The sequence below is a fragment of the Acyrthosiphon pisum genome, chromosome A2 (genome assembly GCF_005508785.2).
Source record: "Acyrthosiphon pisum isolate AL4f chromosome A2, pea_aphid_22Mar2018_4r6ur, whole genome shotgun sequence".
In the NCBI taxonomy this organism is placed as follows: domain Eukaryota; kingdom Metazoa; phylum Arthropoda; class Insecta; order Hemiptera; family Aphididae; genus Acyrthosiphon; species Acyrthosiphon pisum.
The window spans coordinates 32,108,375-32,124,460 of NC_042495.1; the positions used below are offsets into that span (position 1 = coordinate 32,108,375).

At 26.5% G+C, this 16,086-nt stretch overlaps 1 protein-coding gene and 1 long non-coding RNA gene across 3 annotated transcripts in view; both read right to left on the reverse strand.

Annotated features, from left to right (window-relative positions):
* Nucleotides 1–15,488, reverse strand: part of LOC103310139 (peroxidasin) — a 24,888-nt gene extending 9,400 nt beyond the window's left edge. Inside the window, exons 1-2 of the mRNA XM_029490898.1 lie at nucleotides 15,307–15,488; nucleotides 14,950–15,098 (exon numbers count right to left, since the gene is read on the reverse strand). Coding sequence (XP_029346758.1) covers nucleotides 14,950–15,098; nucleotides 15,307–15,355 — 198 coding nt within the window. The 5' untranslated portion in view covers nucleotides 15,356–15,488. The remainder of the gene's footprint in view (nucleotides 1–14,949; nucleotides 15,099–15,306) is intronic.
* Nucleotides 3,193–10,554, reverse strand: LOC115034316. 2 transcript variants are annotated; one of them, XR_003839679.1, is made up of 3 exons: nucleotides 10,176–10,554; nucleotides 9,947–10,011; nucleotides 3,193–5,193 (listed from the first exon to the last, which is right to left on the reverse strand). It is a non-coding gene; the product is annotated as an uncharacterized LOC115034316 (long non-coding RNA). The 2 variants fall into 2 exon arrangements; XR_003839680.1 differs by lacking the exon at nucleotides 10,176–10,554 and adding an exon at nucleotides 10,110–10,154.
* Nucleotides 15,489–16,086: the final 598 nt, after the last annotated feature.

Here is a 16,086-nt window from a genome sequence, read left to right on the forward strand (position 1 = left end):
CGTTGATGTATCAAGACTATGCTGCCGCCGCCGCCGCTGTTTTACGGAGGACTATGGTGCTGCTACTTATGCTTTTGACGTTCTCCTTGTCGTCGTTTCCATCGGTCACCGCTGAGTGCCCGGACAAATGCTCGTGTTATGAAGGTTCAGTCTACTGCAAGGAACTAGATCGGATTCCCGACCGCATACCTCCGGGAACCGAATTTCTGTAAGTCGACTATATGGAACATAATAACAACGTTAAAACGCCGGGTGTCAAGTTTTAAAATGTACATAAAATGTATGTAGAATTTTTTGGATGCAAGGTGGGAATTTTCCGGTTTTGTTTTTTAACGCCTATTAAATTGTATTTAAATGTGAACTATATTTTTATATATTAATTGGTACCTTTTAAAAATTAAATTTTATACATTTTAATCTAAATCAAATTAATTAATTTTAAAAAATAATTCACCCCGTTTCCCCAACTACTGAAGACTGCTCAAATACGTCACTGTGTTATAATCTTATGGATATTATAATTCGAGTGACGTATACGCTTTTTCGCGATCATAAAATCGTACTGCATCGTATCACTCGTATCACCAGGTTGTTTCGCTGGTGCATCCCATTTCGTTTTTGACATTTTATGGCTTGCTTTGGCATATAGAATCAAAATACGTTATGTTACATAAAGCATTACGAAACCGTTACTAAAAAAATTGCAAATTATCGTTTTACTCATCCGATATTCGAACTCGATAAACTCGCTTATCAATTACCCTAAACCTATTAACTAGGTATGTGCTACATATGATAGCAACGACACTAAAAACATAAAATGTGGTACTTCATTGCAGACTCGTGTGCAATATGTTTTTTATTAAATTAAAGTTATAATTTATATAGGATAATAACAAGGGTTGGGATTTTATAGCACTTAAAGTTGCACAATTATGGTCCATAATATTACCTTAAATATCGCTAAATATGCAAAAATTGGCAAAAAATTTTTTTTAAATTGAGTTCTATGTATTACGAAATTCATTTTTAGCTTACCTACTCTGCTATTTTTTAAGCATTTCAAAAGAAATATGCAAATTTTATATAAATCCCAACCCGGGTAATAACTATAATGTCCATCTACCTGGGTCCTGCAGTTTAAGGACGTATAAACGTAACATGCGCATTGTACGTTCTAAGAAATATTTAAACACCAAATTCGATGGAACTGCGAAGTAAATTATAAAATATCTCATTATAACAGCGGATCTACGACAAGGAAAAAGGATTGGTTGAAAACTCTATAAGATGTGGTTAAAATATAAAAGTATAGGTATCAAGTAACTGTTAATAACTCGCAAAATATTGGAAATGTTTGAAATAGGTAATAAGAAAGCTTATAAATCTCGCTTATGACATGTATTATAAAATAATATAAAAAGTATGACATACTTTACTATAATCTAACGTCTAAATTGCAAAATTCCGATAAGTACCTATATCGCAAAACTTATAAATTTAATTAATTAAAAATCGAAATGCAAAATCCCCAAAAACATTTTTCAATAACCGAAACGCATTGGTAATTAAAATATTTTTTACAAAACTTATGATATTAATAATTAAGATCGAAATGCAATATAGTGTTTGTAGTTGGACATATTAATTTATTTTTTTATAGAATTGTTCTATTAAAATCCAAAAATCTTTGAAAACGATTTTACACTATGATACTACGAGGGGGACTTATAAAGAATTAAAATCAAAAATGTTTAATGTAAAAATGAACATTCTAACATATTCCACATCGGAGTTATACTTAAATTGAAAATATGATACCTACCTATATTAATGATTAAAATATTTAAGGGAATATTGCATTAATAATAAATTAAAATAATAATTAAAATTGAATTGCATTAATAATTAAAAAAATGTCCATAAAAATTGAATTGTATTAATAATCTAAAAAATATTTTCAAAGTTATTTCTAATCTGAAGTATTTAGACTTTGAATTAATTTAATATGTAATATGTAATATGTATTTGATATTCCTAAACTATTATGTTCCCATTCCTAATTGAACTGCACTCCGGTCTCGACTATCTTTTACAATATTTTTTGTGTGCATAATGCTTTAGATTTTAAAAGTAATGTTTGCCATGGTTAACCGTCAATTCGCTATTTCATGGCAAATTTCAGGGGAGAGTGCCGGCAGACAACCAACGACTTCTTTATACGGCCAGCGAGTGTGATTTGATTATGCTCGTCAATCATATTTATTAACTAACAAAATTGTTCTAGAATATTCGATAGACATCCTACTACGTCACATGTTATCTACGGATGTCCTAAGTAAAAAAAAACACATAGATACTTGTAATAAAAAAATTGTTGACCAACACATTATTTCTACTATGTAAAATTAATGTTCATGATTTATAATATTATGTCTTGTCACAAATTTAAAACTATTTTTCTGGACAGGAAAAAATAATTTTTTTAATGAATAAAAAATACAAATAAAAGTATTCAGAATACGTATTCGAATACTTTATAAGACTGATTTTCAGGAACATGTTAATGAATAATATTATTTATCACTAATATATTTTACAAGCAATGTTCAAGTTTTCCAGCAATCATAACTTCTGAGGCATTAAGATCAAATCGCAAAATCTATGTGTCTACAACTCAAACACTTTCCAACACCTCAACAGCTCAACCACCTAAAATCTATGGTATTAGTTCAACAGCTCAACATTTACGACAACTCAACAGACTAATTATTGAAATCTCTGTTTTTAAAAATTGTATAACTTTTAAAATCTACACACATAATTTAAATCTCTGTTTTTAAAAATTGTATAACTTTTAAAATCTACACACATAATTTAAATCTCTGTTTTTAAAAATTGTATAACTTTTAAAATCTAAAGCATTATGCACACAAAAAATATTGTAAAAGATAGTCGAGACCGGAGTGCAGTTCAATTAGGAATGGGAACATAATAGTTTAGGAATATCAAATACATATTACATATTACATATTAAATTAATTCAAAGTCTAAATACTTCAGATTAGAAATAACTTTGAAAATATTTTTTAGATTATTAATACAATTCAATTTTTATGGACATTTTTTTAATTATTAATGCAATTCAATTTTAATTATTATTTTAATTTATTATTAATGCAATATTCCCTCAATTCTTTAACCATTAATATAGGTAGGTATCATATTTTCAATTTAAGTATAACTCCGATGTGGAATATGTTAGAATGTTCATTTTTACATTAAACATTTTTGATTTTAATTCTTTATAAGTCCCCCTCGTAGTATCATAGTGTAAAATCGTTTTCAAAGATATTTGGATTTTAATAGAACAATTCTATAAAAAAATAAATTAATATGTCCAACTACAAACACTATATTGCATTTCGATCTTAATTATAATTATCATAAGTTTTGTAAAAAATATTTTAATTACCAATGCGTTTCGGTTATTGAAAAATGTTTTTGGGGATTTTGCATTTCGATTTTTAATTAATTAAATTCATAAGTTTTGCGATATAGGTACTTATCGGAATTTTGCAATTTAGACGTTAGATTATAGTAAAGTATGTCATACTTTTTATATTATTTTATAATACATGTCATAAGCGAGATTTATAAGCTTTCTTATTACCTATTTCAAACATTTCCAATATTTTGCGAGTTATTAACAGTTACTTGATACCTATACTTTTATATTTTAACCACATCTTATAGAGTTTTCAACCAATCCTTATTCCTTGTCGTAGATCCGCTGTTATAATGAGATATTTTATAATTTACTTCGCAGTTCCATCGAATTTGGTGTTTAAATATTTCTTAGAACGTACAATGCGCATGTTACGTTTATACGTCCTTAAACTGCAGGACCCAGGTCGATGGACATTAGTTATTCGTTATTACCAGGGTTGGGATTTATATAACATTTGCATATTTCTTTTGAAATGCTTAAAAAATAGCAGAGTAGGTAAGCTAAAAATGAATTTCGTAATACATAGAACTCAATTTAAAAAAATTTTTTTGCCAATTTTTGCATATTTAGCGATATTTAAGGTAATATTATGGACCATATTTGTGCAACTTTAGGTGCTATAAAATCCCAACCCTTGTTATTATCCTATATAAATTATAACTTTAATTTAATAAAAAACATATTGCACACGAGTCTGCAATGAAGTACCACATTTTATGTTTTTAGTGTCGTTGCTATCATATGTAGCACATACCTAGTTAATAGGTTTAGGGTAATTGATAAGCGAGTTTATCGAGTTCGAATCTCGGATGAGTAAAATGATAATTTGCAATTTTTTTAGTAACGGTTTCGTAATGCTTTATGTAACATAACGTATTTTGATTCTATATGCCAAAGCAAGCCATAAAATGTCAAAAACGAAATGGGATGCACCAGCGAAACAACCTGGTGATACGAGTGATACGATGCAGTACGATTTTATGATCGCGAAAAAGCGTATACGTCACTCGAATTATAATATCCATAAGATTATAACACAGTGACGTATTTGAGCAGTCTTCAGTAGTTGGGGAAACGGGGTGAATTATTTTTTAAAATTAATTAATTTGATTTAGATTAAAATGTATAAAATTTAATTTTTAAAAGGTACCAATTAATATATAAAAATATAGTTCACATTTAAATACAATTTAATAGGCGTTAAAAAACAAAACCGGAAAATTCCCACCTTGCATCCAAAAAATTCTACATACATTTTATGTACATTTTAAAACTTGACACCCGGCGTTTTAACGTTGTTATTATGTTCCATATAGTCGACTTACAGATATTCGGTTCCCGGAGGTATGCGGTCGGGAATCCGATCTAGTTCCTTGCAGTAGACTAAACCTTCATAACACGTGCATTTGTCCGGGCACTCAGCGGTGACCGATGGAAACGACGACAAGGAGAACGTCAAAAGCATAAGTAGCAGCACCATAGTCCTCCGTAAAACAGCGGGGGCGGCGGCAGCGTCTTGATGCATCGGTCGAGTCATCGTTCGGACTGGTCGCAAAGCACACTACACAATCGCACTTGCCGCTGCGTAACGTAATAGAAAATATACAATACCGAACAGGTTCGGCGCAAGCGCGATTTGTGTTTATAGCGTGATATTTTTGGTCATTGAATAATGCCACTCTCTGAGGAAAAAATTGCAAAACTGAAAAAACTCACATGAGTGTGATCACTCTGATATCCGTTTACCACCGGTACCAACAAATAGGTATAGGCGGCATAGCTGTATATTCCAAGTAGTAAATAGTTATCTCAAGAAGGAAAATATGATGTAACTATAATATAATACATAATACTTATTATTATTTAGTGGATTTTTTATTAATTTATTTTTATTTACCTACCTATAGCTATTATTAAAGTAAATAAATTATTATAATAATTATAATAATATAAATTATTATCGATAATGTTAAACCATATTAGTAAATTAGGTAACGAATAATAATTGTTGAAAAATGTAGAAGTCTGTAATCAGTATGTTAAGAAAAATACCCTACTTATAAAACGTTTCTCATAATAACTTTTTAATAAAAATTGCATACAATTTTTCTTTAAGACTATGCATTTGTTTGCATAAAAATATTAGGTATATTACTCATTGGGTATAACCACGTAACTGCGTAAGTACCTATAGATCAAAACAAAAATCTACAGTGTGTATTTTTACTGTGGAGAATTTAATTCTGAATGGATGTATTTAGCTTCGTATATTTTAAAGTGGTGTAGAAATTAAATATTAATACAGGATCGGAGATCCAAGCTTATTTCTAACAATATACATTATAGCAAGCTCGTCATTATCACTCGTTTGGTCATCTTGTTTTTATTCTCGAAAATACCAAACCACATGACGAACAGATGCTTAGCAAAATGTGCAACCTAAAATTATCTAACAAAATTAGTTTATTAATATTTTGATCAACTAATATGTTGCTCTTATTATGCAAAATATTCCAATTTTTCTCCTTTGAGTGGGTTGTGATTTTCTGAACAAATTTTCAAATGTATTTATTTATACCAATTAGACCGCTTGTGATTAAGCCCCCACACACATTCATTCAGTTTATGTTAATTTTTTTTTACATATTACCTATTACATAATATTACATTATTTATTATTAAATAAAGCTCCAACTGCCTCATCGTCTAAATTATTACAGTTACTAATAACTTACATTTTCCATTAATATTTGTTTAAGCGTAACTTGAATTATAAAATGTTAAAATTATTATATAAACCACAAATCATTCTAAAGTGAGCAAAAATAATTTTATGTGGTCTTTTGAGAACTTCTAAGGTAAAATGTAATTAATGTTGGTTTCTTTAAAAATGGAATTTGCAATTTTAAACATTGATTTTAATGCAATTGAAAATCAAATAACAAATGTTTTTCTATCAGATATTTACAAAGGTTTATTAACACCTTTTTTACTTATTATAAGTGTATATTTGATTCACTAGTGGAATCCTAATACTAATACTAATTGTGTAACGTGTTATACATAAAAACAAACCGTGATACTGTCATAGATATATAATAGTATACTTTAGAAGTTTCAAGTACCCACGTAATAATATATACAATCACAACAAAACAACTAAAACAGTTATTCTAGGTTTTTGAATATGTAATTTCGTCCAAATTTGAACTTAAAATGACAAAAAAAATAAACTGTTCTTATGTATTTATTAGATTTTTTGGTAACAGAATTAACTACTTACATGGAATCTTGTTTTAAATTTTCAATCTTTAGATATGAAAGTTTAATATTATTTTATAAATTTTCAACTACAAAATAATTATTCAATTTTAATATAATTAATTTTGTCAAAATTCAATCTTTAAATGCTTCTAAAAAAAATTGTGCCTAGGTATTTTTAATATTTTTCAACGCAAAATCTGTTTTCGAGAAAATTGATTTTGGTTTTTGGTGCAACTCTTAAACAAATTAGGTACATAAAATTTTGACTGAATGTTTATATTAGCATTTTTTATATAATTCTAAATATATTGACTCTTTTTGAGCTGTTTACAAACATTCTCAGTTTCCATTTTTTTTCTATAAATATCAATAAAATGTTATTGGTTGGTTAAAAAAGCTTGAAAATTTAATAGAAGGTTCCTATTATAATGTTTCAATGACAGATGAAAAAAATTAAAAATCCATAATTACATTTTTTTTTATAAGCATCTAAAGTTCAAATATTGACAAAATAATATTCACTCGATTTCTCATGCAACGATTTTGCTTATTTTATTGTAATTAAAAAAAGCATTTGTTTTAAAATGTAAAAAATTAATACAAGGCTCCTGATACATTGTTACAATAGCAGTTGAAAAATATTAAAAATACATAGGCACAATTATTTTATATAAGCATTTGAAGTTCAAATTTCTACAAAAATTATCAAATTTAAAATTGAATAATTATCTTATAGTTAAAAATTTATAAAATGTTCAACTTTTATATCTAAGTATTGAAAATTTAAAACAAGATTCTACGTAAGTAGTTAATTCTGTTACCAAAAAATCAAAAAAAATCATAAGCACAGTTGTTGTAAGTTTGTTGTGATTGTATAATATTATTCGTGGGTACTTGAAGCTTCTAAAGTATACTATTATATATACATAAGATAGTAATAATAGTAAAATAGTATTAATAATAGATTAATTTGGAATTTATTATAGGTCACTTTTTTTTTAATACCATGGATATAAGTATATAATATAATATCTTATACCTAGATTAAGTCTCCGCTCAGAATCGTCTTTCTTCTACAATGATATTATATCATTGAACTTAAATTTAATACCATCCATTATACAGTGATCCACTTGTAACCTACTATACAGCAGACTGACATCCACTTGCCCACCTTTTTTTAACTTTAAATGCTAATAAAAAAAAAAAAATTTTGACCAAGAATTTTCAATATTTTTCAAATGTCAATGTAACAATATAGTAGGAGCCTTATATTAAATTTTCAAGTATTTTTACCTAACAAATAAAGTTTTATTGACATTCATAGAAAAAAAACTAATACAATTGGAAACTGAAAATGTCCCAAAACAGTTCAAAATAAATCAAAATATTTTAAAAATATTACTGTGTTTAGAAAATGCAAATATAAACAACCAGTGAAAATTTCATTTATTTTAAAGTTACACCAAAAACCAAAGTCGATTTTGTTAAAAATCGATTTTGCGTAAAAATTCCCGTTATTCCTTAATTTTTCTTTTGTTTTTCACGAATGGTTTTTAAAATTACTGGGAATTTTCAATTTTGACCTGCCCAATGCACCAACAATATTCACTTCCCAATCGAACAAGATACTGAAATTGAAAATCGAAGCATTATTTCTACTAATTATCGTGTTCACGGACACAAAAAAAAATTAAAAATTAAAAAAAAACACACATCATTGTAAAATCAATACATTCATCGTTCCACTCAGAATCTAAAAAAAAATAACGGTTTCTAATTTTTATTTGCATTAAACTTTTACGCTGTTTTATCCAACAAATTATATTTTATTGATTTTCATGGAAAAAAAATTTTAATTTTAAATTGTCCGTATACAGCTCAAAACAAGTCAAAATATTTTGAAAATTGTATTAATCATATGAATTGATAAAATAAACATATGATATAAATCTCAATTGTCTCTAGTAATTCGTATTTTAATTACAACAAAATAAGAAAAATCAAATATCCAATCTTGTAAAAATTTTAACATCAAATGCTCATAAAAATTTAATTTAACTTTCGGCAGAGATTTTTTTTTCATAAAATTAGACAAACTTATGAGGAATTTAATCTTGTATTACATGTTCAAATCTTAGATTTAAAAAGAAAAATGTTTAAGAATTTCTAACCCTAATTTGCACATTTTCGTGATTTTTACTTATTTTCTCAAGATATGAATTTAAATGCTTATAAATATATTATGTATTTTAGTATTTTTCAACTACTATTGTACCAATGTATTAGGAGCCCCGTATTAAATTTTCAACATTTTTACCCAACAAATAATATTTTATAGACATTTATAGAAAAAAAACTAAAAATATTGGAAACTGAAAATGTTCATGATCACTTCAAAACAAATCAATATATATTTTTAAAATGTTATAATGAATAGAAAATGCTAATATAACCAACCAGTGAATGTTTCATGTATCTACAGTGATTTACTGTAAAGTTACACCAAAATCCAAAATCGATATTGATTAAAAATTGCCGATTTTCCTTAATTATTTTTTTTTGTTTTTCTCAGCGCTTTTAAAAATTACTAGGAATTTCAAATTTCATTCAAATGTTGACCTCCCCAATGCAACAACTAGATTCAGTTTCCCATCGAACAAGATACTGAAGTTGAAAATCGAAGCATTATTTTGACTAATTATCGTGTACACAAACACAAAAATTATAAATAAACAAATAAAACATAAATCATTGTAAAAACAATACATTCATCACTCCGCTCAGGATCTAAAAATAAAATACTATCTTCAGGATTATACACTACTACAGTACTACAGTCCAAAAAATATTTTATATAGAATACACCAGGATACGCATACACACATAATATTATATATTATACTATTATAATTTAAAAATTAAAATATGGAATCTGAAAAAAATTAAAAACAGAATTTGTATATTTAGTTAAATTTAAATTAATCAATTTGAAAAATCTTGTTATCAAAATGAAAATTTATTGTTTTCATTAAATGACTGGTTCATACCTATGTTATGATATTGTATTCAAACATCTTCATTTTAGATGTATAAATTTATTTAAATGTTCTAACCTTTTTATAATGATTATACTAATATAATGTCTTAAAAACATGAAAATGTACGTACCGAAAATCAAACATGAATATATGATCCAGGAATAGGTCACCTTCATTGCCGATGTTTAGCTGGCACTAAAGCAAATATTTATTTTAAATATAATCAATTAATGTTTATCCATAAGTTATGAAAATGTAAGTCACTAAGTATACTAAAAAATATTTTACTGTACCTAAATATTCTTAAAAAATGCAAGTATATGAAAATATATTATAATACAATAATATACATATAATACCTATATCAAAACACTAAGAATATCTGTAGAGAATTTGTTAATTTTTTACTTAGTCAGATAACACTAAGTGAGAGACGAGACCTACCATATTATACGACTTTACAAAACTAGATTTCTATACACGTCATAATGTCGGGACTTCTAAAAATCTAAGCTTTTATCGCATAATGCTGATATGTAATCGGTTTTTTAATCGTGGACCTTATACTTATGCGATCACATGTTCAACAAATGGTCAAACTACGCAAATATAGGTGGCAAATAAAAAATAAAGAACTCACAGTTTTGTGGAGTGCAGATGGCCAGCAGCAACCATAGCTTATATTCCTATATAATAAATTGAGAATTGACATTTATCACTCATTATATATCAATATTTATTTTCTCTTCTTTGAAAGTAACAGAATCCTCAATTTTATTATATTCAATAATATTTCATATTCTAATTAGGTAAGGTACGTGTTAATTTCAAAATGTATCATTATTTAGTAATTTATATTATATATTAATAATTTCAATTATAAACGTCAGAAAATAAAACGTAAAAATATTTTTTAAAATATCAAAAACCTTCGTACTGACATATAAAAAACACACAGCGGCTGGTTTTTATTTTGTTTCTGTTTTTAAAAACAATTTATAGTTTAACCCAGCCCCTGTCTGTGTTGGGAAAAGACGAATTTATGAATTATGTTTTGTTTTTCATCCAGTGTGGATCCGGTATTATACATTTAATAACATATTACCTACGTAGTACGTAGGTACTATACTCCCATGTTTAAAAAAAAGGTATATATAGGTACCTACCTACTTTTTGTTTATGTATTTTAGGATATACAAAACTAATATATTAGTATATTTTAAAATAAGTAATTTGACTATTTTGGGACATTTAAACACTTGATTATTCTTTTACTTACGTACACTTGATTGGTATTTTTTAAATTTTTGGAGAAGATACTTAAACATAGATTTACAACAATATTCAAATTTGGTCAAATACTCTGCAGTATAATATTATTATGACCATTAAGAAGTAGAACGATATAATATTGTGATCGATTATTTTAAATAGACAACGATTACGAATAACATGCACGTTTTCCTGTTATGGTAATGTACCACATATAATCAATAATGTAATCTATAATAAAAACACCTAATCTATATGTATTAGAATACACAGGGTTAGCCTGATAGAGTAAAGGTGAGAAATGTTATTAATAATTTGTGTAGGTACCTACTTAATCTATGCAACTTAATTAAAATATATTTCAATACATAATTTGCATTATTTAATAATACAATCTGCACTTTTTACCACACTTTTTTAAAAATATATTTCATGCACACATTAATATACTACGCGTACAATAAAAATGAGACGCAAATTTCAAAAATACAACGCAGGTTGATAAGACAATTTTTAATTAATTCATACTAATTCAAACATAATATTATGTCGTATATAACATTGAAAATCATTTCAAATGGTTAAGTTCGTTAGCAGTACTATATAATAGATTAATATATTAAATTTGTTTATGATATTCTATGGTGGTAGAACAGATTTTTTATAGCACCTATAATAATAAAAAATATTATGGATAATATTATACCATAATATGTCCATATAAGTAAATTAACGGATCTTAGTGGCTGAAAAAATATATATCTGTAATCAGCTGTATCTTAAAAAATAAAATCCTATTTATAAAATGTGCCTCATAACTAAATTTTGTAAAAAATGCATTTCCATTTTTATTTAAGACTATGCATTTGTTTGCATAAAAATATAATGTAACAGGTATAATATTACTCATTTTGTGTAGCTGTGTAAGTATACCTATAGTACTAATAAAGTTTTAATGTAATAATGAAACCAATTAGTTTTAACTATTCAATTTCAAATTCTAATCTTGAACTTGTTTCTTTTTTCAATGATCTTGGGAGAATATTTGATTCTAAACTAAATTTTTCTTATAACTCTGAATTAATTAAGAGCAAACCAATGCGTATTCTTGGTTTTATCAAACGATCATGTAAAGATTTTTATGATCCCTTTGATTTAAAAATTCTATACTGTTCTTCAGTTCGTTCGAATCTCGAATATTGTTCACTAATTTGGATAAACAATACGTCTAAAAAAATGATAATATTGAATCTGTACAAAACAATTTTTTACGATTAATGTCTTTTTAATGGAATATATATATAGGCCACCACATGGTTCATATGATAATGTTTTAAATTATTTAAATCTTAGTCTGCTTAAAACTAGACGATTACAGTTAAGGACGCCACAAACTTCAGCGGTGGCGGTAAAATTCTTTTGTCTTGGAAGTGCACTGTGTGGGGACCTTAACTCTGAAAATGTCTCTATAAATTGATTTCTGGCTTGATTGATTGCCCTGATTTACTTAATTTAATTAATTTTAAAATTAATACCTTTAACACCAGAAATCTTGAGATTTGTTATCTTGATCATTCTGACAAAAATTATATCTTAAATTGTCCCGCAAATCTATTAATGATTGCAGATAATAGTTCTTATTTAGATATTATCTAGTTAGGTTTATTATTATATTATCTTACAGTAAATAATTTTATTATATTTTATTAATCATCTTAATACTTTTATAATTATTGTTCATAATAATTTATATATAATACTTTTTGTATATTTCTCTTTGTGTACCTATTTTATTATCAATTGTAATATTTTGGTAGTGTAATTTAAATCATATTGTATAAGGACTCCATCCGTTTAATTATTATATATAAAGGAATATGACAAAACAATTATTTAGGTATTTTTATTAATTTCTCAACAAGTAGGTATATAAATTATCGAAACAAAATAACAGTCATAAACACAGTACACACTAATACACTAAAACTAGTAATATTTACAATTTAACAAATTACATTTAATAAAGTATAATATATTTAAGGTAATTTATAATGAAGTAATAGTCGCAGTTTTGCCAGTTTAGGAAGGAGTGATGATTGTAAAGTGTCTATAAAATTATCGTATTCACTAGAAATTATCGTATAAATTAAAAAACAGTCGATTGTACAGCAGAATAATACTTCATTTTATATTTTACGATATTGCATTTTACACAATAATCAAGGCACTAACATAACGAAAAAAGATTGTATAAAATACACAAATCACAGGTATAATAATAATAAAAATAAAAAATAGTATTACTCCAAACATGGTATTATAACCATTTTCCGCCAAACCTAAATTAAATAATAGATATAATTTAATTAGTTATTTAAAAAAATATAACATTTAATGTTATATTGGTGTTTTCTTACGTGTGTTATTATAGTGATAGTTAAGATTCTAAATTGATATAGATATACAATATAGTTCAAAACATTATCTTCGAAATATCGTTTTTATTTTTTTGATATCACTTAAACGAAAAACTTTTATATTGTTTCAAAGTCCATAATTTTTGTGTTTTACAAACTTAATAACTTTTTTTGTAGTTCGGATATCGAAAAAGTCATACTACAATTTCACAGACAATGTTCGTTTAAATGTGGTGAAAATTTATTTTCTTAGTTATGACTATAACCTTCTGGGTATTTTTGCACGCAAAATATTTTTTGCTATGTTTTCATTCGTAAAACGGAGACAACACATGTGGTGTAGCGTCAATATAACAATAATTAATAATGTTATAATTTTTGTTCTAATTCCGCGTCTGGTTATAACTATAGGTTTATTTATTTCTGTATCACACAAAGTGTGATTAACGAAGGATGCATTATTCAAATTCTGATTTTTGGAATTTCAATGTCACACCAGATTTAGAACTCGTATGATAATATAATAATGATATGCGACTATAATACTGATATACATGATATTATTACCGTTTACGATAACCATCGCAACGAATGATTGTCGTCCAAGATAATTGGACGCCACGCACTTATATTGACCTTCGTCCGTTCTTTCCACTTTAGATATAATCAATGTATTATTTTGAAGAACCTGCAGTAAGTATTATAGTATGGATTAATTTTTTAATCGATAATACAATAATTTTAAATATATTACACTAAATATTAAAAAGTAAAATTAATGATAAAAGTCAACTAAGTACTGAAAATAGGTTAAATACGTAATAAGAAAAAGAACCGGGGAAGTAGCTCTGCTCTAAATATATTGTTAATAGCCAATAGGTAACGAGTGATGTTCATAATATATTATATTTTATTGAAATTATGATAATGGATATGCATATGTAAATTTCAAAGTTAATTTTGAATTATTGAATGTTTAATAAACATTGTTTATACATTTTTAACTTTATTTAACTACTCAATTGACTTGATAACAAATGTCAACATTTCAACTTCAAATGAAAAAAAAAATATTGAATATTTACGTATTTATGATATTTTTAAATCGCTATAAGAACGACTTCCCTGGAACCTTGTATAAAAAAGTAAAAATCTTCAATCAACATTTTTAGGAAACATGGTGTGTCGTTGCCGTATAAACAAAAACGCTAGTCCTACATTCTATATGGGTTTAGGAGCAGGAGCATAGTTGCATAAGATAGAAGATATTTAGGGATGCAAAGTTATTGGGAAGATTATTCCTAAAACGTTTGATTTAGTGCAATGAATATAATGTAAATAATTTATAGAACATTTTTAACAACAGTGTACGATTATATATAACCTGATTTTTAACTGGGTTGGCCCGAAAGATCAATTTCCGTATACCTTGAAATAATCTTACCTGAACTCTTTGGCCAAGTTCTAGATTAATGTCGTCTTTGGCCCACGTTATCAAAGGTTCCGGGTCCCCTACGGCTTTGCACGAGAGTTGTAACTCTTCACCGACCAACACCGTCTTGTTCTCTGGTACCACGATTACATCCGGAGACGCTGTATGGACAACAATATATATTATACATAAGTAAATATCGCTATATTATTAAATAAAACAGCTCGTTCCCGACTAAAACCTGTCAAACAATAGCAACCATTTAGTTACAGCACTGTTGCAGACAATATACTATGTAGATAATTATAGCATATAATATTATTATGTTATGTATTGTATGTCTTATATTTAATTAGATTCACTACTCACTGCAATTAAAATTGTTTTCGGTTAATTCTATCAACGATTTTTCGCTCATTTCTACTTCAAAATGGCACAACGATCCGTAATCCCCGAATACATCTAGCTGGGGGTAATTTTTCTTCAGCACGTTTACAAACAACAGATTATTGCAATCGCACGTCAACGGGTTATGGACAAGCTTTCTATAGTAAAAAGCATTAATGTTTTGTTTAGACAAATATATATTTCAAAAAATGAAAGTATACAAATTTTTATAATATATTAATAATATAATGATTTTAGTCCCTGTATAATACAATACAGTTTTTTTACTAATTACCTATCATAAAAAATATATGATTATTTCATAATATTTTAATAATAATAATAATAATCTTTATTGTCAATATTGTCAATAAATATATAATATTTTACAAATAGTTAATTAATCTTTTAGATCTATGTTAAAAATATAATAAAGTATATTCCATGTATATTATTATTGGCCTTGTGTTATATCAGCGGTTCCCAACCTGGGGGTAATTACCCCCTAAGGGGTAAAAACACGATTTTTAAGGTGTAAAAATTAAGGGGTGATTTTAAAATAAATTATAATTATAATCATAATATATATTTTGTTTATTTTTACTCAACTTTTTTTGGGTGGGAGGGGTAATTGTTAATATCTAACCTGACTTATAGGTAATAGTCTCAAACAGGTTGGGACATACAGTTATGTAAATTATTTTAATAGGTTTTCTATTTTTTTTGTACTTAGGTACCTGCAGATATCTAGTAGGAATATAT